Here is a 20806-nt window from a genome sequence, read left to right as displayed (position 1 = left end):
GGGGTCCATTACTTAAACATAATCACAAAGATTTTTCATTTCAGGATTCATCCAAAAAAAGATATTAATATTTTGAGATTATGAAAGTAACGTAGTGGTTACATACTCTTTGGTTGGTAGTATATGCAAGATTGATGCATTAATATTATCAAGTCAAAACACTTAAGAGTTGTGTGCCCAATTCGTGAGTCAGAGACTCTGACAAGTGACATTTGCAACTGCAAATGCATGAATCACGCGCATGCGCACAAAGAGTAGCAAACGAGCACAGCTAAGATACTTACCTACTAAACAATAGTCCTTTACATGCCATTGGCATTAGCATTGTCTATAAAAGATCTTTTTCAGTATTTAGCATGATGTACTAGTCTGTGATTATAGTTTAGTTGTTATGCACGTAAACAGTTCCGATTTGACAATGGAACCATGATCCCTATTAATTACGGATAGTTGGTAACTACCTCCTTCTTCTAGAAAGGCAATATGCAACCAACCGGAGCAAGGCTCTCATATTTTGATAGAGCCAAAACACACGAGATAATCAGAGAGGAAGCGTGTGATTAACTAACGATAAACTAGAAACTGGAAAAAAACTGCGAATACAACTGAAATACAAGTCTTGAAGTTGTTATTTAATTTGTGGGTATTTAAATTCCTTTTAACCCAATTTTTACCATGTTTTATCCTTTAAGGTTTTATCTTATTCAGATGCATATGCTATCTCTATGTTCAGATGACATTCCAATAATCTATTAAAAATCAAAAGTTTTTATTCTTCTATTAAAAATCAGATATAAAACCTTTTTCATTTATTCTGCTTTTAATATAAACCCTCATTTAAAACAACAGCGATTATAAATACTTGTCAAGACTTTGTCAAGATGGCAATGGCAATAAGTGTTGCCATTAATTTTATTTTAATTACGACTTACAATATATAAGTTGTTTAATAGCTCTTGGATAATGCTCTATAAGTATAAAGAAAAGAAAATATTCAACTTTTTAGACGGCTAGTAAACTCAACACTAATATACAGTACCTACGCGGCAGAAAATAATGTACATCGACCTTTAGAAAGAGGTAGCGGTTTTGTAGAGCATCGCCTCTGTCGTTAAGACTGACAAAACGTCACATAGGTATGAGTGACAGAAACAACGCTCTACAAAACCGAAATCTCATTCTAAAGGTTGATGTACATTATTTTCTGCAGCGTACCTACTGTAAATAAGCGCGGATGTAAGTGCGATGGTTTGGTATCTAACAAGTCTAGGTATGCACTATAGTTTTGTATCGGACATTGTGTAGAGATGTTCTGGTAAAATTAAGTTGATGCATTTACGGAATATACCTAACCATAATATTATAAATGCGAAACGGAACTACGGATTGATGTAATTTTTTGCATGAGTATAGTTACACTAGAGCCTAGAGCCGTAAAGCAAGTTTAAGCGCAGACAAATAAACTGTTCCCATTAACCAACCATTACAAACCAACTATTACATCAAAAATTGTTGTAACAAACCCTCAATAATTATTCTTTCCTTGAGCCACGTGGGGGCGAAGCTGCGGGTAATAGTTAGCACAACAATAAATATAGTCTGTAAGCATTGATTTATAAACAGTTTTATTTATTACTTAATAATAACGAAATACCTATTTTAAAGGTAACTTTTTCTAGAGTGGCAACTCTGGTAATGTTTTGTCATTATAACCAACACCGGATATGAATTTAATCAAATAAATTTATTAATTTAATAATTTAATCTACGATAAAGTCTTACAAAACTAATTTTGTATAAAAACTAACCAATTAAATTACTAAGATTTGCATAGGTCACATTTCTAGACGCACATCACTCCTTCACTCTCGCTCTAAGGGCTATTGAGGTCTTGTTAGAATGAGAGGTATAATTTACTCAGGCCATAGTGGCGCTTGGCGCTAAGTATTCAAAATTTACAGTCTCACAAAATAAAATAAAATAGTAGTAATGGACATTTATTTCGTTGATAGTGGAAGGCAAGATGAAATTGAAACATTTTATGAAGTAAGTATCTATATAAGTAAATAACCACATTGTTTACAACGGTGGAAAAACGAATTAGCTCTTTCAAGCAGATTTTTTTGCCATCTCAATGTTTTGATGATAACCAAAGAGTACTTGAATGATGATAGCACATCACTGTTTAGTGTTTGGTGTACCGTAACCATAGATTAATATGTATCGGAAAACCGTAACGCGTGACGCGACAGAAGGTGGTCGGAGTCATCTTTCTTTCTTTCTTCGCACTTAAACGTTTCCGTCTGTTGTGCATGCATTGCCCCTCCCCGCTGAAGTCTTCACTCCAGTCACCAAAGCTCGCTCCAGAAGCTAAGTAGACCACCCAGGTTGCCGATGGCTTCATGGAGTGAGGTTGGGAAACCCAAATGGCGCTCGCGTTGTTCTGTCACGCCCGTGAACTCTAGGATAGGAGCACGTGCGTCGGTGTTTCATCGACCTCCACGCAGGCCCTGCACAGAGGACTGTCGGTGACACCTTTAACGAAAAGGTGTTTGTTTAGTGGGCTATGCGGCATGCCCTGTATGGTCGGAGTCATATTAACTTTTTTTAATAAGGAATCACCGATTAAATAGGGATTAATACCTACCTATATTATAAAATATACGACTTCACTATAGAGTGCGTACCCAATGCGTGCGAAAACCTTGTATCATCATCATCATGATGATGTTTATATAGTATTTGTTCCTTTAATAATTTTTGATGAATCTTATGGCCAGGCTTGTCAACGACACAGGGACTATTATAGGGGCTACCCGAAAGCATACCACCCTTTGCTTTACTTCAAAGATCCAGAGTACGCATACCAATGCCCTCCTGAAATGACTTCGTAAGTTATCTTCTGTTTGACTACTTATCTACAGACGCAGTGGCCTTATAATTGTAGATAATAATTATTAGCACTGGTCTGATCTGTATTCAGTATAATTCAGTTCATATTCTCCCAGTTTTATATTCTAGCTAGTCAAATCAAAAATCTGTCCATGATTAAAAATAGTTTCTAATATTAGCTCATTATATTTTCAGGACGTATCTATCATTCCCAAGTTATCATGTGAAGTATAAGCAGCCAGTAGTTTTGCCAGTCGCTGGTCACCGTACAAGCGGCATTCCTCCCTTGCCAGACCGCACTCTCGCTGGGCGCTTTAATAAAGCAGCTTGTAAAGCTTTTATCAGATAAACTTCGAAAGTTATAAGGCGCGACCACATTACTGTTGTGGAGTGTCGTGACGCGGTAGGAGGCGATCCACAAAATGTTATACGAAGATATGAGTAGGTATATATTTGTCTGTCGTGGCAATCTGGCGCGAAGACGTTTAATGCTCCGATTGGTCGATCACATCGTGACCCCAGATTACTTAACAACACCCCACAACATCCCAACACCCCAATGTTTTCGTCGTCAGAATTACTGAAGACATCCAAGATTTTGACAAAATTAAGTACCTAAGTAAATTCTGCACTAAGTCGACCAGATGTTGGAAATAAAGTTCACGAACAATTTGATTGAGTTTTCTATTTTTTTACGTAGGATCATAAACGATTAATTTATTATTATTCTCGTTTTAAAAAAAACCATTTTCTTAGTTTAACAGGCAACAACAGGACCTTACCAATTTTTCTGAACAAAAAAAACAATGTTGCATATACGAGTACAAAACGACCAAAAACAACCAAGTACGCGGCCGAAAGTAATGTACATTGGCCTTTAGACATGACATTTCGGCTTTGTAGAGCGTTGTTTCTGACACTCATACCTATATGACGTTTTGTCGGTCTCAACGACAGGAACAGCGCTCTACAAATCTGCTATCTCCTTCTAAAGGTCGATGTACATTACTTTTGGCCGCGTACTGTAGATAAGTGCATACACATACGTACAGTCGGAGAGGAGTGGAGCCGAATCTTATTAATAACAACAACTTAAACACACAACAGACGGAAAAGTGCGGAAACCAGCCCAGAGCGAAGAAGAAGAAGGAGAACTTGGTATGGTAACTGAGAACCAAACACGAAAGAGACTTAACCACCACGATTAGGTATGCGGTGGCGCATCCTTCTATCGCAAGATGAAAGATGCTGCGCCGCGACCACGTCTCCACTCCGAGTTCCGACTGACTCGGAGCTAGAAGTAAATGAGTAAATCCTTTTTAATAAAATTACTTATACAAAAGTGTGACCATTATAGGTACTCCCACTTCGGTGTTGGAAATAAAAATACAATCTTTGAATTGGGCACTTTTATAAAAAAAACTACAGTCGAAAATAAAATGACGTCGCGAACTCCGGTATCCTCGCCAAAATCAGCTTAAACTCGCTCATGCCAATACTGCCGCTTTTGTCCAGGTTGATTTCTTTTAGTATCTGGAATGGGAGAATAAACAGATTAATCCAACACAATTAAAGTAGTTACCTACAAAGTTTGTTCAAGAGCTTTTCGATCTTGTCTTGTCCCATCACCTTTTTACCATCGTACCACAATACGCCGGTGGCGCCAGGCGTGTTTCCACACCAATGTCGTTAACATTCCATCAAGTATCAACACGCACGAAAGTTGAAACAGTTCAGTTTGCATCATCATGTCTCATACGCATGGTTTGGAGTACCTACTCTTCCCTGATTAACTACTGTAGACCGCCGAAATTTCGTTATGGGCCCCGAAATGGAAGGTTTATATTGAGGGGTCTTTCCTACCAATTATAATCCGGGCATCTTCTAGGCAAACGCGTCCCATCTGAGGCGAAATAATCACTTCCTATCATTGTGGTGAAGTGTGTAGCTATAGTGAACAAAACAGAACTTACTGCATCACGAAACTTTAAAAAGCGCAGTTGATTTTAAGGAAGAATGAGTTAAAATTAATACGTACCACATCAGCAATCTTCAGTTTAGATTCCCTATCCAAAAAATTGGTACGGTTACTGGGGTCCCAAGTCAAACGATCCAGGATAACGCAAATGTCAGAAGTAGAAATCTGGTTATCTTCATCTATATCTGTAAAAGAACAGTTCTAGCACAAAGATAAACAAGGCAGAGCTAGTTGCGTAGTAGGGTATCAGGTATCTTGTTTACCATTCGATTGCAACCACCGGTTCTCAATATATCTTTTTCGCATGCAGTGGTATTCTGCTGGTCAGAATGGCCGTTGCAACATACAGCCTTAAGAAATAAGAATCTTACGGCTGTACGTAGTAGTGGTAAATAATAAAGATCCAGATCCGATAAACGTGAGAAATCAAACCTATTATGTAGTTTTTTCTACAGAAATAAGGAGATCCGTAGAACTAGAGTAACTGTCATAGTTCAACGGGTTGCGAAGCTGAAGTGGTAATGGGCAGTGCACATGGTTCGGAAAACCGATAGACGTTGGGGTTCCAAGGTGCTATGCTGGAATGGCGACCTCGCACCGGAAAACGCAGCGTTTGAAGACCCCCCCACTTGGTGGACGGACGACATCAGACAAGTCGCAGGGAGCCGCTGGATTCAGGCGGCGCAAGACCGTGGCGTGTGGAAGTCTCTACAAAAGACCTATGTCCGACCGTCCAGTGGACGTCTATCGGTTGATGATGATGATGATGTAGTTTTTATTATTAAGTACTATACTTTTTGGCTGTACTGTAGATATGGATAAAAAAAGAAATTTCATTTTTACCAAAAACTTGAAAAGCCCATGCGGCTTTTACGTCAGGCGGGCATTCGGAGCTCATAGCAGAACAAAGGTCCAATAGATCTTCGAAGGAGAAACAGTTGTCCTTTTGAGATGAGAACACGCGGATGAGGCGATCTTGGAAAGTTGGTTGTTCTACAAAATAAATATATTATTACTATATCAAAAACTATGATGTAACTAACGCGATAAATCTCTGATAGGTATAGGTAGACCAGAAAGAATCTCATGAAATGAACCCGGTGCGGGCGAGCGCTGGTGAAGTGCGGGTGTGCGGGGCGTACCCCCGTCTCATACCCCGATTGCGATCTCAACCTGTCGCGGAATATACCTGCAAGATCGTCAACTTTATTTTATTTTTTAAGCGGGTATCCTTTTTGAGGTTTCTTGGGTCATCATCATCATCATCAGCCTGTGGATGTCCACTGTTGGACATAGGCCTTCCCTAAAGAGCGCCACCACACCCGGTCCTCAGCCTTCCTCATCCAGCCACTTCCCGCCAGCCTCCCGCTACCGTGGCCGGGAATAGTAGGGCTGCCGGGGACTGGGGGCCATTGTGTATTGTCGCTACTCATGGGGAGAATATGCCCATAATGACCACGCTGGGCAGGCGTGTTGGCCATCGCAGTCCTAGACTTGCTTTCGCTTGTGTTGCTGCTGCCCGACACCAGGCTGTGTCATTTGGTCAAGTCTAGCTACTTGGAAATGGTTATACCGCCATTTGTCGGTCGCCAGAGCCTCGTTCGTTAATCAGCAGGGGGCACCGCGGGCAGGTGAGGTTGACTGTTGGAGCGCTAAGGGTTTCTTGGGTGCAACATCAAATTCAAGGTGGCGTATAGTCTCGTTTTTTTAATCCGAAGTTTCACTTCATTTTGTGGACACAACAATAAACGCCACCATTTTTTTGCTCGACACTAGCATTGCTACCCTCTCTCGTATGTGAGAAAGAGAGGGGTAGCAATACTACAACACAGTGCCTACCCGAGAACCCATTTATGAATCTAAATATTTAAGTAATAATCCTCATTATACCTACAATTTTATTCTTTAACACTTACTTTTAAAACATGAAATTTTTTAATAATATCTTCCTTTTCAAACCGATGATTGTAATCCTGTTTGACTTTGTCTGGGTCGATTGAGTAGAACTTTTTCATCAAACTGTAAAAGTTTGTCGGAAAGTAAATTAAATAAAAATAAGTAGGTATAGGTAAGTACTTACATAAAATTTATAAAGCGCGAGTGAAGCGAGGGATATTTTTTTCAATAGCGCCCAGAGGCGCATATTTGTGTCATTTTCGGCACCCGCGAAATCAAATCTAGGTTTCACAATTTAATAAAATGAGTCGATTTTTTTTCCGGCCCCTCCGACCATGGGACCGTGGCATTTTGCCCGTCTTGCCCACCCTATTGTTACGCCACTGAATTGATTGCAGCTAAGCACTAGGTGTAAATAAGAAAAAGTCTCTGCGAGCCTCAGATCCACCACAATACTCCAGTTAAGAGCGGTTTATAATAAAGAAACAAACAAATAAAATCTTACATTAAAAAAATATTAGGTAGGTACTTTTTAGGTAGCAACTACTTACTATAATATCTCTCCTTTATTTAAATAAGTCAAAGAAGCATAGTCCTCCAGTACATCTTGAGTTAAACCAGGATATTTTGTTTCACATATACCCATGTTTAAAGTATTTAAACTTTTAATTAAAAAACAGAAAGCCTCTCTAATCGGTCGCTAGGCTTTATAAACAATGCAATTTTAGAGTGGCTTTTAATGACTACATTAAGGATATCTTATCATGATAACTAGTGTGATTAGCGATAGGGAATTAAGTAGGTACGTAGCGGCGAAGCTGAGTTTATTTTCCACTTTCGCTTGGGGTGCTGGTTGTAGATAAATGGACGAACTTAAGGCCCAAAAAAACAAGGTTAGGCCCATTTTAGTTTGGCGTTATAGGTAGTATTTTGATAATCGAAAATCAGAATCTATCAACATTTTCATGATGTTCAAACTCTCACTAACTCCACAAGATATTATAATATTACATCTCTGACCGCTGAACTCACGTGTTATTCGGCGTATGCCCGACTATAGTCCCGCCAAGGAGGCTCCAGAAAAAGGACCCGTACGGTACACGTTCTACTGCTAGAACTTTTAAAAGTATAACATGTACACAGTAAATGCAATATTATTCTATTCTAATCTAACTAGTCGGACATACTCCGACTAATATGTGAGTTCAGCCGTCATAGATTTATATTTATAATGGATATCACTCACGATGGTTTAAACGCTAAAACTCTAAAGGGTCTCATTAAGAGTAAGAGAAATTATTAAAATAAACAGCTTTTGGATTTCAATGAAAAAGTTTATTCTTTCCGTACATTACAAAAACATCTGATCCGAGATCAAACTCAGTGATAGTAACACATTTATAGTAAAAAGTTACTAATTAGTCGAGTCACACTTTAACATTTTATTTTGCACAGCATAATAGTTACTACTAAAAGTACACAAAAAAATATTGTTTGTATTTTTAAGGTACATACACACTACTGTGTTGTTGTGTGTTGTACGACAGGCAGCGAACGGAGTCACAAACGAACGTGCACAGTGCTCAGTGTACACTAGTTTGTCGTGGCGGACTGCATGCCGGCCGATCGGTCGATCGTTGCGCCATTAAATAGCGAAACAACACCTAACAACACAATTTAATATATTGCTTCACGTGGAAGTGAATCTATTTGTAGCAGTCTACTTTAATTGATATCTCCTCACTCTTAAAAATACAAATATTCTTTTCGACAGTCCTGGTTTTAACTTTTAGCTTTAACTAACTTACTTAAAAGAGAATATATTATTATTTGCTTTTCTATAAGCATTTATTTGTAGATAAGCATGCTTTTTCTAGGGTTGCCATCAAATTATAAATAATTGTTTCGACAGTATATCGAAAAATGTTATGATAATATTTTGTGCTGAGACAGTCCACAAAATTCATTCATTTCACTTTTCATCAAATTGTCAGAATTTCTTTATAAAAACTTTTTAGTGTTTATTTAAATTAAATTTTAGCACATTTTAATATTAAAATACATAAAACTACTCAAATAGCTCATTGTTATTAATAAAAAAATGATCTTAATTTGAAACATTATCATGTTTGAATTAATAATTTTCTTAGTTTATTTATTTAATTTTTAATACAAACAAATTGCAGATTAAATTAAAATTAGCAGATAAGCTTTAAACTTTAAAAACGTGCGCGGCGCGAGTTTTTGAAACGAGCGAACTGTTCGCGCAAAAGGGTTCGTAGTAAAATGAGTGAAACGCCCAGACTGATGTAATAGAGTAAAATGTTACATTGAGTCTATATACAGCTTAAGATTGCGACCCAATCATCATCATACCTACACTAGATCATTACCATTATAATAAATGCGAAAGTGTGTTGGTTTGTTGGTTTATTGGTTTGTTGGTTTATCCTTCAATCACGTCGCAAATTTACGGTGCAACGGATTGACGTGATTTTTTGCATTGGTATAGATAAAGACCTGGAGAGTGACATAGGTAGGGCATACTTTTTATCCCGGGAAATCAAAGAGTTCCCACGGGATTTTTAAAAAACCTTATTCCACGCGGACGAAGTCCCGGGCATCAGCTAGTAGAGAATAATATTATCGCTAAGACCAATCCCCAATTAAGTAGACATGCTAAACAACAAAATAAAACTATTATTAAAAACAATTTAACAGTAAGGAAGCACTAATGACTCTCCGTCACTAATTAGAAAGCTATTTGCATCCATAAAATGCTTGTCAAGGGACCATCTACAAATTAAGTCACTATTAACCATACTAATATTATAAATGCGAAAGTGTGTTTGTCTGTTAGCTTTTCACACTCCAACAGTTCAACCGATTTTGATGAAATATAGTACAGACTTAGCTTACTATCAGGCTATTTTTTATCCCGGAAAATCAAAGAGTTCCCACGGGATTTCAAGAAACCTAAATCCACGCGGAGTCGCGGGCATTCATTTCACTATATTCATTTTTCTTTTAATGTATGAAGTAATTTAATTGACAGTCCTCCAAAAAGTAATATTAAGCTGCAGAAAGTTAGAAACTATAAAAACATTAAGATAGCTAAAATGTTGTTTTTAAATAAATAATAATACTATAGGTATAGCGCATATCTGAGTAGGCTCCTGCGGTAGTGGAGCGGTGTGGGGAGGGGTGACAGTTGTCACAAATTGACCAATCACTGAGCTCTCACGTCACGTCATCACACCCCTCCCGCACCGCTCCCCTACCGCTGGGACCTACAAGTAATCTATATCGACCTTTAGAAGGATATAGCAGATTTGTAGAGCGTTGTACTTCATTGAGACAAAACGTCATATAGGTATGAGTGACAAAGACAACGCTCTACAAAGCCGAAATAACATTCTAAAAGCCAATGTACATCACTTTCGGGCGCATATACTGTACTCAGTTATGCGTTATGCCTGTAACTTACGTCACATGGAGCCGTTGCACATTATACAATCAGTTATAAAATCACACACATCACCTTTTAGGAAAGTCCACATTGTCAAAACTGATTTGTCTCCGGGCCCTCATTTTCGCGGCTTCCTCAAATGAAGGCATAGAATTTGACCTAAACACACCTATTTTATCCAACATGCCGAAACCACTACTACTTGAATTGGAATTTGTATCAATATTAACCATTTTGTCTTGCAATATATTTTTTGATGTACTCCGAGGTTGTTCTTGCTTCAGTGACCCATCATTGCAAGTATTTTCTTTGATCTGAGAGGTCAGAGTGCATGGTGCTTGCTTGGTTTTCATCTGTTGGTAGGCGGTTGCTGATATGTATCCCGATAACTTGTTGGTTTCGGTGGAGAGTTTGATTTGCTCGTCTTGGAAACACTCTTCGACTGTACGGCCTTGGATGATCGCGAACACGTATCGACGGGCGAGTCTGTGGACAAGTTTATTTTTCTTAATTTATAGACTATCGGTTGGCTGCAAGCAAATCTGCTGGCAAGTGATGATGCGGTCGACGGAGCGCACTTGCCTAGAAGATGTCTATTCACTGTTGACCTGATTGGACTTTAAATAAGCCATTTTTGGGTATATATGGGTGTCATTTCCGAAATTTTTTGGGGTCTGATAACGAAAACCAGAGTAACCTGACATTGCTCAACGGGTTGCGAAGCTGAAGTGGTTATGAGCAGGGCACATAGGTCGAAAAATCGAAAAACCGATAGACGTCCTAAGATGCTAGTATGACGACTTCGCACTGGAAAGCGCAGCGAGATATTGTGTAATATAGAGAGGTGTGCGTGTGTGACCATTCCAACTTCTACATTAACTAGATGTCGCTGGACGGAGTTGAATCGCGCTAGTAGATCATTGAGCGACATTACAAAATTTGAAGAAATTTCTAATTTCTACAAATTACTCACTTGCACATAAGGACAGCTTTTATAGGAAGCTAGAAAACCTGGGTTAAATTATAGTCTGATTTTTAATTCCGTGGAATTCTGATGTTTCTTAATGTTGCCAGAGATAAAACAATTCCCACAAGGAAGAAAACTTTAAATATTGTACATAGGTAAATTTAAGTACATAAATCAATTGCCGCATGTATGTAAGATCATCACTTGAGAACAAATCAACCGATTTGGCCTTTTTTTGTTGTTTTCGTAAAGAACAAGGTTTTTGTGAAAGAATTTCTTAAAAAATCCTGAATCATAATCTAAGCATGTACTTTTAGGCACATCAAGATGATTAAAATTAAAAGGAACTAAAAACAAACTTAGAAATGTTCAACATATAAGTCAAGATTACATCCTCAAATCAACCGATCCCATTGCTGCCAGTTTTCACTTTCCACTGTTAAAGATTGCACCCTATTTTAGTGCGAAGTTATGTCTTAGGGCTTTTTATATTGATAGAGATTTAATGTGATTTGGGGTAAAATCGAACTTTAGGTGGTGTCACCCTGTTTTTCATACAAATAACTCCCCTGATGTATAAAAATGACACCGTCAGAATTTCACCGAATTAAAAATCAGAGTATAATAGAAATCATTATATCATTAAGAGAAGTAACTCACTTGAACAGAGTATCAGAGGTGGACAGCTTGGGTGCTGCCAGTTTGGCAGCGTGCGGGGGCAAAGTCAGCAGCTTGCGCGTGAGCTGCGCTAAGGCAGACGCCTTCTCCCTGAAGCCAGCTGAGGACATGCGCCAGCCGTGCAAGCGGAGCGCTTCCGTCACCGCCCACAGCAGCTTCTGTGAAAACAATCTCACTCTAAAATATTGTTGCGTCACTCACTGACTCCGTTCACACGGCACTTGCATCCAGTGGCGTGCACAGGGTTTGAACCCAGGGTAGGCATTAGTTAGGTAGGAACCTGTTTAATGGCAGGTCATAATGAAACTATGCATTGAGCTATTACAACTGGGGTAAGCAGTGCATTTATGCCTCTATGACCTGCACGCCACTGCTTGCATCGGATTTTTTTGCAGGCGAATGGCGCATAGCTTGAGTATAAAATCATTTGTTTTGCAGAGTTTGTACTGCAGTTTAAACAGTTTAAACTGTGTGAATGGTTCTATACACAGTGTAATGCACCACTAAGTATTCGGTAGGAAGCTGCAACTAAACTTGCGGTGTTAATCCATACTAATATTATTAATGCAAAAGTGTATGTCTGTCTGTCAGCTAGTTTTTCCCGGCCCACCCGTTCAACTGATTTTAATGAAATGTGGTACAGGGTCAGCTTATATCCCGGGGAAGGACATAGGCTACTTTTATCTCGGAAAGTTGAAGAGTTCCCACGGCATTTCAAAAACCTAAATCCACGCGGACGAAGTCGCGGGCATCAGCTAGTACCATATAAACTGGGTCTCAACTCTCAAGCTAAGGTTTCCACTTTGCTAGGAAAGTGGTACCTCGATCCTATGGGAACAAGATGGCGTGGTTTCTTACTATCGGCATTTGACACCGTACCGTCTACGGACGCAACGTAACACGGACCAAATAACAGGTTCAAAATGCGTTCCATCCCAGCATCCTGGGCTGCTCCTTGCATCCCAGAAAGGGAGGGCAGAGGATACTTTTTATACCGGAAAATCAAAGAGTTCCCTCGGAATTTTTAAAAACCTAAATACACGTGAACAAAGTCGCGAACATCATCAACTTTTTTATATATTCCAATTTATATATCACACGTACCTTTTTATGAGTTTCATTTAATTCAGCCATAGTTCTGGTAGCCAGTACTTCGGAAGCGCGTCTACTGAATGTCACGGACTGAGAACTGCCAATGCTATCGCCACCGAACGACAAACTCTTTGCAATTTTACTCCTACTATTATCTGCCTCGTCGAAATCTCGCTTCCTTTTCAAAAACTGATCACTAGATGTCCCATCTAGGCTTTTAGTCTCTGCTTGTCTTACTGGTGAACTGAATAAAGCCCGTTTTGACTTCATAGCCTGATGAGGGACGGAGGAAGTTGTTGCCGCTATAGTTTTCTTATGTTCTGGACTAAGAAATAAGGCCCTTTTGAGCGATTCTCGAGGCTGCGATCTTGTTATCATATCAGAGTCCACGAGCAACCGTCTCATAGCTTTTTTCTTGCTAGAACCCCCACTTTGTCCTTTAGGGGTTTTCCCTGGGGTTTTTTTGCCTGGTGTTTTGCGAGTGGGCGTTTTTTTTGCCGGGCGTGCGTCTCGTTCGTGGGCTTTTTCGTTCGGCCGAGTTGATCAGCTTTCTGTGTGGGAAGAAACTTCAAAATTGTCTTTGTCAGTACATGTTTATGGAGAATGGTTTATTTTTCTTAATTTAATCACTAAGCATACAGTCAAAAAAGAAAAAGATATTCAGAAAGTTTAAATAAACACCAAACGCTGTTTGACACTAGAGCAATGGCATGGCAATCGGCAGGGCACCTTGTTACGATAACGTTGCAGGCCCAAGGTGCTAGGATAGCGACCTCGCCCCGGAAAGTACAGCGTTAGTAGACCCCCTACGACAGGCGACATCAAACGAGTCGAGTCGCAAAGAGCCGCTGGATTCAGGCGGCGCGGCGCAAGCCCGCGGCGTGTGGAAATCCTTACAAGAGACCTATGTCCAACAGTGGACGTCTATCATCAGTTGATAATGATTATAGATACTATTAGGTACTGTAGTTGAACTATTCTAGTTAGATAAAATTAATTTAATTTAGACTTCATCATCATCATGATGAACTCATCGCCGGCTTACTACAGTCATAGTCTACCACGCTGGTCACGTGCGGATTGGTAGACTTCACACACCTTTGAGAACATTATGGAGAACTCTCTGGCATGCAGGTTTCCTCACGATGTTTTCCTTCACTGTTAAAGCAAGTGATATTTAATTAATTAAAACGCACATAACTCTGAAAAGTTAGAAATGCGTGCCCGGGATCGAACCCCTGATCTCGGATTAGAAGGTGGACGTCCTAACCACTAGGCTATCACAGCTTCCTAGGCTATCAGGAGCTTCTTTATTAGACTTATAAATAATACTACCCTTCCAGCATCAGTTTTCCCCTCCAATTATAATATGCCTACAATATGTATGTACCTACAAGTCAAGAGTGAATAGGCATCTTCTAAGCAAGCGGGCTCCATCTTAGGCTGCATCATCCCTTGCCACCAGGTCTGATTGCAGCCAAGCGCTAGTCTATAAATTAAAAAAGACTTACTTTTTATCAATGAGCACCATCTTGGAATTGGTGGCCTGCGCTTTCTCGTTGATGGTGGCAGCGCTGCAGAACGCCTGGCGCCGACGCGCCAAGTGCGACAATCTTCGACCTGGCGATTTCACTTGAGCCATCCTGACAAAATCATCATCAATCAATCATATTCTACCGTTCTATATCTAAGAAGCAGTAAACTGCAATAAAAGGATTTGTAACGATCGATTTAAAATTGTCATTTTGGTGGTCATTTTGAAATTCGTCATCTTGGTTTTTAAGGTTCCAAGAGTGCTAACGGGATCCTATTACGGCTATAAGGCTACACTATCCGTCCGCTCATATTGTTTGTTGTTATAGTGGCAATAGAAATACATAATATTCTGTGAAAATTCCATCTCTCTACCTATTCCGGTTACGAGATACAGCCCGCTGACAGACAGATGGCCGGACGGACGGACCGATGGATACGGAACCATATTTAGAGGTATCAAAGATAATATGCGCCTAAGCTATCACCTATCTGTAAAAAATACAACACCTAAAAAAATTTTTTTTAAAATTCAGATACAAGTTAGCCCATGACTGCAATCTCACCTGGTGGTAAGTGATGATGATCTGCTATCTCCTTCTAAAGGTCGATGTACATTACTTTTGGCCGCGTACTGTAGATAAGTGCATACACATACGTACAGTCGGAGAGGAGTGGAGCCGAATCTTATTAATAACAACAACTTAAACACACAACAGACGGAAAAGTGCGGAAACCAGCCCAGAGCGAAGAAGAAGAAGGAGAACTTGGTATGGTAACTGAGAACCAAACACGAAAGAGACTTAACCACCACGATTAGGTATGCGGTGGCGCATCCTTCTATCGCAAGATGAAAGATGCTGCGCCGCGACCACGTCTCCACTCCGAGTTCCGACTGACTCGGAGCTAGAAGTAAATGAGTAAATCCTTTTTAATAAAATTACTTATACAAAAGTGTGACCATTATAGGTACTCCCACTTCGGTGTTGGAAATAAAAATACAATCTTTGAATTGGGCACTTTTATAAAAAAAACTACAGTCGAAAATAAAATGACGTCGCGAACTCCGGTATCCTCGCCAAAATCAGCTTAAACTCGCTCATGCCAATACTGCCGCTTTTGTCCAGGTTGATTTCTTTTAGTATCTGGAATGGGAGAATAAACAGATTAATCCAACACAATTAAAGTAGTTACCTACAAAGTTTGTTCAAGAGCTTTTCGATCTTGTCTTGTCCCATCACCTTTTTACCATCGTACCACAATACGCCGGTGGCGCCAGGCGTGTTTCCACACCAATGTCGTTAACATTCCATCAAGTATCAACACGCACGAAAGTTGAAACAGTTCAGTTTGCATCATCATGTCTCATACGCATGGTTTGGAGTACCTACTCTTCCCTGATTAACTACTGTAGACCGCCGAAATTTCGTTATGGGCCCCGAAATGGAAGGTTTATATTGAGGGGTCTTTCCTACCAATTATAATCCGGGCATCTTCTAGGCAAACGCGTCCCATCTGAGGCGAAATAATCACTTCCTATCATTGTGGTGAAGTGTGTAGCTATAGTGAACAAAACAGAACTTACTGCATCACGAAACTTTAAAAAGCGCAGTTGATTTTAAGGAAGAATGAGTTAAAATTAATACGTACCACATCAGCAATCTTCAGTTTAGATTCCCTATCCAAAAAATTGGTACGGTTACTGGGGTCCCAAGTCAAACGATCCAGGATAACGCAAATGTCAGAAGTAGAATCTGGTTATCTTCATCTATATCTGTAAAAGAACAGTTCTAGCACAAAGATAAACAAGGCAGAGCTAGTTGCGTAGTAGGGTATCAGGTATCTTGTTTACCATTCGATTGCAACCACCGGTTCTCAATATATCTTTTTCGCATGCAGTGGTATTCTGCTGGTCAGAATGGCCGTTGCAACATACAGCCTTAAGAAATAAGAATCTTACGGCTGTACGTAGTAGTGGTAAATAATAAAGATCCAGATCCGATAAACGTGAGAAATCAAACCTATTATGTAGTTTTTTCTACAGAAATAAGGAGATCCGTAGAACTAGAGTAACTGTCATAGTTCAACGGGTTGCGAAGCTGAAGTGGTAATGGGCAGTGCACATGGTTCGGAAAACCGATAGACGTTGGGGTTCCAAGGTGCTATGCTGGAATGGCGACCTCGCACCGGAAAACGCAGCGTTTGAAGACCCCCCCACTTGGTGGACGGACGACATCAGACAAGTCGCAGGGAGCCGCTGGATTCAGGCGGCGCAAGACCGTGGCGTGTGGAAGTCTCTACAAAAGACCTATGTCCGACCGTCCAGTGGACGTCTATCGGTTGATGATGATGATGATGTAGTTTTTATTATTAAGTACTATACTTTTTGGCTGTACTGTAGATATGGATAAAAAAAGAAATTTCATTTTTACCAAAAACTTGAAAAGCCCATGCGGCTTTTACGTCAGGCGGGCATTCGGAGCTCATAGCAGAACAAAGGTCCAATAGATCTTCGAAGGAGAAACAGTTGTCCTTTTGAGATGAGAACACGCGGATGAGGCGATCTTGAAAGGGTTGTTCTACAAAATAAATATATTATTACTATATCAAAAACTATGATGTAACTAACGCGATAAATCTCTGATAGGTATAGGTAGACCAGAAAGAATCTCATGAAATGAACCCGGTGCGGGCGAGCGCTGGTGAAGTGCGGGTGTGCGGGGCGTACCCCCGTCTCATACCCCGATTGCGATCTCAACCTGTCGCGGAATATACCTGCAAGATCGTCAACTTTATTTTATTTTTTAAGCGGGTATCCTTTTTGAGGTTTCTTGGGTCATCATCATCATCATCAGCCTGTGGATGTCCACTGTTGGACATAGGCCTTCCCTAAAGAGCGCCACCACACCCGGTCCTCAGCCTTCCTCATCCAGCCACTTCCCGCCAGCCTCCCGCTACCGTGGCCGGGAATAGTAGGGCTGCCGGGGACTGGGGGCCATTGTGTATTGTCGCTACTCATGGGGAGAATATGCCCATAATGACCACGCTGGGCAGGCGTGTTGGCCATCGCAGTCCTAGACTTGCTTTCGCTTGTGTTGCTGCTGCCCGACACCAGGCTGTGTCATTTGGTCAAGTCTAGCTACTTGGAAATGGTTATACCGCCATTTGTCGGTCGCCAGAGCCTCGTTCGTTAATCAGCAGGGGCACCGCGGGCAGGTGAGGTTGACTGTTGGAGCGCTAAGGGTTTCTTGGGTGCAACATCAAATTCAAGGTGGCGTATAGTCTCGTTTTTTTAATCCGAAGTTTCACTTCATTTTGTGGACACAACAATAACGCCACCCTTTTTTTTGCTCGACACTAGCATTGCTACCCTCTCTCGTATGTGAGAAAGAGAGGGGTAGCAATACTACAACACAGTGCCTACCCGAGAACCCATTTATGAATCTAAATATTTAAGTAATAATCCTCATTATACCTACAATTTTATTCTTTAACACTTACTTTTAAAACATGAAATTTTTTAATAATATCTTCCTTTTCAAACCGATGATTGTAATCCTGTTTGACTTTGTCTGGGTCGATTGAGTAGAACTTTTTCATCAAACTGTAAAAGTTTGTCGGAAAGTAAATTAAATAAAAATAAGTAGGTATAGGTAAGTACTTACATAAAATTTATAAAGCGCGAGTGAAGCGAGGGATATTTTTTTCAATAGCGCCCAGAGGCGCATATTTGTGTCATTTTCGGCACCCCCGAAATCAAATCTAGGTTTCACAATTTAATAAATGAGTCGATTTTTTTTCCGGCCCCTCCGACCATGGGACCGTGGCATTTTGCCCGTCTTGCCCACCCTATTGTTACGCCACTGAATTGATTGCAGCTAAGCACTAGGTGTAAATAAGAAAAAGTCTCTGCGAGCCTCAGATCCACCACAATACTCCAGTTAAGAGCGGTTTATAATAAAGAAACAAACAAATAAAATCTTACATTAAAAAAATATTAGGTAGGTACTTTTTAGGTAGCAACTACTTACTATAATATCTCTCCTTTATTTAAATAAGTCAAAGAAGCATAGTCCTCCAGTAACATCTTGAGTTAAACCAGGATATTTTGTTTCACATATACCCATGTTTAAAGTATTTAAACTTTTAATTAAAAACAGAAAGCCTCTCTAATCGGTCGCTAGGCTTTATAAACAATGCAATTTTAGAGTGGCTTTTTAATGACTACATTAAGGATATCTTTATCATGATAACTAGTGTGATTAGCGATAGGGAATTAAGTCGGTACGTAGCGGCGAAGCTGAGTTTATTTTCCACTTTCGCTTGGGGTGCTGGTTGTAGATAAATGACGAACTTAAGGCCCAAAAAAAACAAGGTTAGGCCCATTTTAGTTTGGCGTTATAGGTAGTAATTTTGATAATCGAAAATCAGAATCTATCAACATTTTCATGATGTTCAAACTCTCACTAACCTCACAAGATATTATAATATTACATCTCTGACCGCTGAACTCACGTGTTATTCGGCGTATGCCCGACTATAGTCCCGCCAAGGAGGCGCTCCAGAAAAGGACCCGTACGGTACACGTTCTACTGCTAGAACTTTTAAAAGTATACATGTACACAGTAAATGCAATATTAGTCTATTCTAATCTAACTAGTCGGACATACTCCGACTAATATGTGAGTTCAGCCGTCATAGATTTATATTTATAATGGATATCACTCACGATGGTTTAAACGCTAAAACTCTAAGGGTCTCATTAAGGAGTAGAGAAATTATTAAAATAAACAGCTTTTGGATTTCAATGAAAAAGTTTATTCTTTCCGTACATTACAAAACATCTGATCCGAGATCAAACTCAGTGATAGTAACACATTTATAGTAAAAAGTTACTAATTAGTCGAGTCCACACTTTAACATTTTATTTTTGCACAGCTATAATAGTTACTACTAAAAGTACACAAAAAAATATGTTTGTATTTTAATGGTACATACACACTACTGTGTTGTTGTGTGTTGTACGACAGGCAGCGAACGGAGTCACAAACGAACGTGCACAGTGCTCAGTGTACACTAGTTTGTCGTGGCGGACTGCATGCCGGCCTGATCGGTCGATCGTTGCGCCATTAAATAGCGAAACAACACCTAACAACACAATTTAATATATTGCTTCACGTGGAAGTGAATCTATTTTGTAGCAGTCTACTTTTAATTGATATCTCCTCACTCTTAAAAATACAAATATCTTTTCGACAGTCCTGGTTTTAACTTTTAGCTTTAACTAACTTACTTAAAGAGAATATATTATTATTTGCTTTTCTATAAGCATTTATTTGTAGATAAGCATGCTTTTTCTAGGGTTGCCATCAAATTATAAATAATTGTTTCGACAGTATATCGAAAATGTTATGATAATATTTTGTGCTGAGACAGTCCACAAAATTCATTCATTTCACTTTTCATCAAATTGTCAGAATTCTTTATAAAAACTTTTTAGTGTTTATTTAAATTAAATTTTAGCACTTTTAATATTAAAATACATAAAACTACTCAAATAGCTCATTGTTATTAATAAAAAATGATCTTAATTTGAAACATTATCATGTTTGAATTAATAATTTTCTTAGTTTATTATTTTAATTTTTAATACAAACAAATTGCAGATAAATTAAAATTAGCAGATAAGCTTTAAACTTTAAAAACGTGCGCGGCGCGAGTTTTTGAAACGAGCGAACTGTTCGCGCAAAAGGGTTCGTAGTAAAATGAGTGAAACGCCCAGACTGATGTAATAGAGTAAAATGTACATTGAGTCATATACAGTCTTAAGATTGGCGACACCAATCATCATCACTACCTACACTAGATCATTACCATTATAATAAAATGCGAAAGTGTGTTGGTTTGTTGGTTTATTGGTTTGTGGTTTATCCTTCAATCACGTCGCAATTTACGGTGCAACGGATTGACGTGATTTTTTGCATTGGTATAGATAAGACCTGGAGAGTGACATAGGTAGGGCATACTTTTTATCCCGGGAAATCAAAGAGTTCCACGGGATTTTTAAAAAAACCTTATTCCACGCGGACGAAGTCCCGGGCATCAGCTAGTAGAGAATAATATTATCGCTAAGACAATCCCCAATTAAGTAGACATGCTAAACAACAAAATACTAAAACTATTATTAAAAACAATTAACAGTAAGGAAGCACTAATGGACTCTCCGTCACTATTAGAAAGCTATTTGCAATCCATAAAAGGCTTGTCAAGGGACCATCTACAAATTAAGTCACTATTAACC

General features: G+C 39.4%; 4 protein-coding genes across 5 annotated transcripts; 1 reads left to right on the top strand and 3 right to left on the bottom strand.

Annotated features, from left to right (window-relative positions):
* Window positions 1-1933: 1933 nt before the first annotated feature.
* LOC117991609 (uncharacterized) lies at window positions 1934-3528 on the top strand. The gene is made up of 3 exons (XM_034979202.2): window positions 1934-2046; window positions 2781-2890; window positions 3088-3528. The coding sequence occupies exons 1-3, from the start codon at window positions 1990-1992 to the stop codon at window positions 3239-3241; spliced, it is 321 nt and encodes a 106-aa protein (XP_034835093.1). The 5' UTR covers window positions 1934-1989; the 3' UTR covers window positions 3242-3528.
* Window positions 3529-4286: 758 nt separating this feature from the next.
* LOC117991610 (calcium and integrin-binding protein 1-like) lies at window positions 4287-7488 on the bottom strand. Its single transcript, XM_034979203.2, has 5 exons — window positions 7318-7488; window positions 6783-6889; window positions 5714-5863; window positions 4931-5055; window positions 4287-4425 (listed from the first exon to the last, which is right to left on the bottom strand). The coding sequence occupies exons 1-5, from the start codon at window positions 7410-7412 to the stop codon at window positions 4315-4317; spliced, it is 588 nt and encodes a 195-aa protein (XP_034835094.1). The 5' UTR covers window positions 7413-7488; the 3' UTR covers window positions 4287-4314.
* Window positions 7489-8079: 591 nt separating this feature from the next.
* Window positions 8080-14623, bottom strand: LOC117991608 (uncharacterized). 2 transcript variants are annotated; one of them, XM_034979200.2, is made up of 4 exons: window positions 14484-14623; window positions 12985-13538; window positions 11863-12038; window positions 8080-10721 (listed from the first exon to the last, which is right to left on the bottom strand). In XM_034979200.2, the coding sequence occupies exons 2-4, from the start codon at window positions 13375-13377 to the stop codon at window positions 10304-10306; spliced, it is 987 nt and encodes a 328-aa protein (XP_034835091.1). In that variant the 5' UTR covers window positions 13378-13538; window positions 14484-14623; the 3' UTR covers window positions 8080-10303. The 2 variants fall into 2 exon arrangements, with proteins under 2 accessions (XP_034835091.1, XP_034835092.1); XM_034979201.2 differs by having other exon boundaries at window positions 12985-13523; window positions 14484-14615.
* An 888-nt stretch (window positions 14624-15511) lies between these two features.
* On the bottom strand, window positions 15512-18662 carry LOC117991776 (calcium and integrin-binding protein 1-like). The gene is given in 7 exon segments (XM_034979381.2): window positions 15512-15650; window positions 16156-16259; window positions 16262-16279; window positions 16938-17084; window positions 18003-18109; window positions 18537-18586; window positions 18588-18662. Coding segments are annotated over 7 exon segments (582 nt in total). The 5' UTR covers window positions 18633-18662; the 3' UTR covers window positions 15512-15539.
* Window positions 18663-20806: the final 2144 nt, after the last annotated feature.

This window comes from Maniola hyperantus, chromosome 20 (genome assembly GCF_902806685.2).
Source record: "Maniola hyperantus chromosome 20, iAphHyp1.2, whole genome shotgun sequence".
NCBI lineage: Eukaryota > Metazoa > Arthropoda > Insecta > Lepidoptera > Nymphalidae > Maniola > Maniola hyperantus.
This window is presented reverse-complemented; position numbering and strand designations above follow the sequence as displayed.

Excerpts from the sequence above, each read along its gene's own strand:
- LOC117991609 (XM_034979202.2), top strand. The coding sequence starts at position 1,990 with ATGGACATTTATTTCGTTGATAGTGGAAGGCAAGATGAAATTGAAACA. Across the intron at positions 2,047-2,780 it reads AAATTGAAACATTTTATGAA|GCTTGTCAACGACACAGGGA; the intron begins GTAAGTATCTAT and ends TCTTATGGCCAG. Across the intron at positions 2,891-3,087 it reads TGCCCTCCTGAAATGACTTC|GACGTATCTATCATTCCCAA; the intron begins GTAAGTTATCTT and ends TTATATTTTCAG.
- LOC117991610 (XM_034979203.2), bottom strand. The coding sequence starts at position 7,412 with ATGGGTATATGTGAAACAAAATATCCTGGTTTAACTCAAGATGTACTG. Across the intron at positions 6,890-7,317 it reads AATAAAGGAGAGATATTATA|TTTGATGAAAAAGTTCTACT; the intron begins GTAAGTAGTTGC and ends AAACTTTTACAG. Across the intron at positions 5,056-5,713 it reads ATGGGCTTTTCAAGTTTTTG|ATATAGATGAAGATAACCAG; the intron begins GTAAAAATGAAA and ends GTTCTTTTACAG.
- LOC117991608 (XM_034979200.2), bottom strand. The coding sequence starts at position 13,377 with ATGAGACGGTTGCTCGTGGACTCTGATATGATAACAAGATCGCAGCCT. Across the intron at positions 12,039-12,984 it reads TAAATGAAACTCATAAAAAG|AAGCTGCTGTGGGCGGTGAC; the intron begins GTACGTGTGATA and ends TTGTTTTCACAG. Across the intron at positions 10,722-11,862 it reads ACCTCTGATACTCTGTTCAA|ACTCGCCCGTCGATACGTGT; the intron begins GTGAGTTACTTC and ends ACTTGTCCACAG.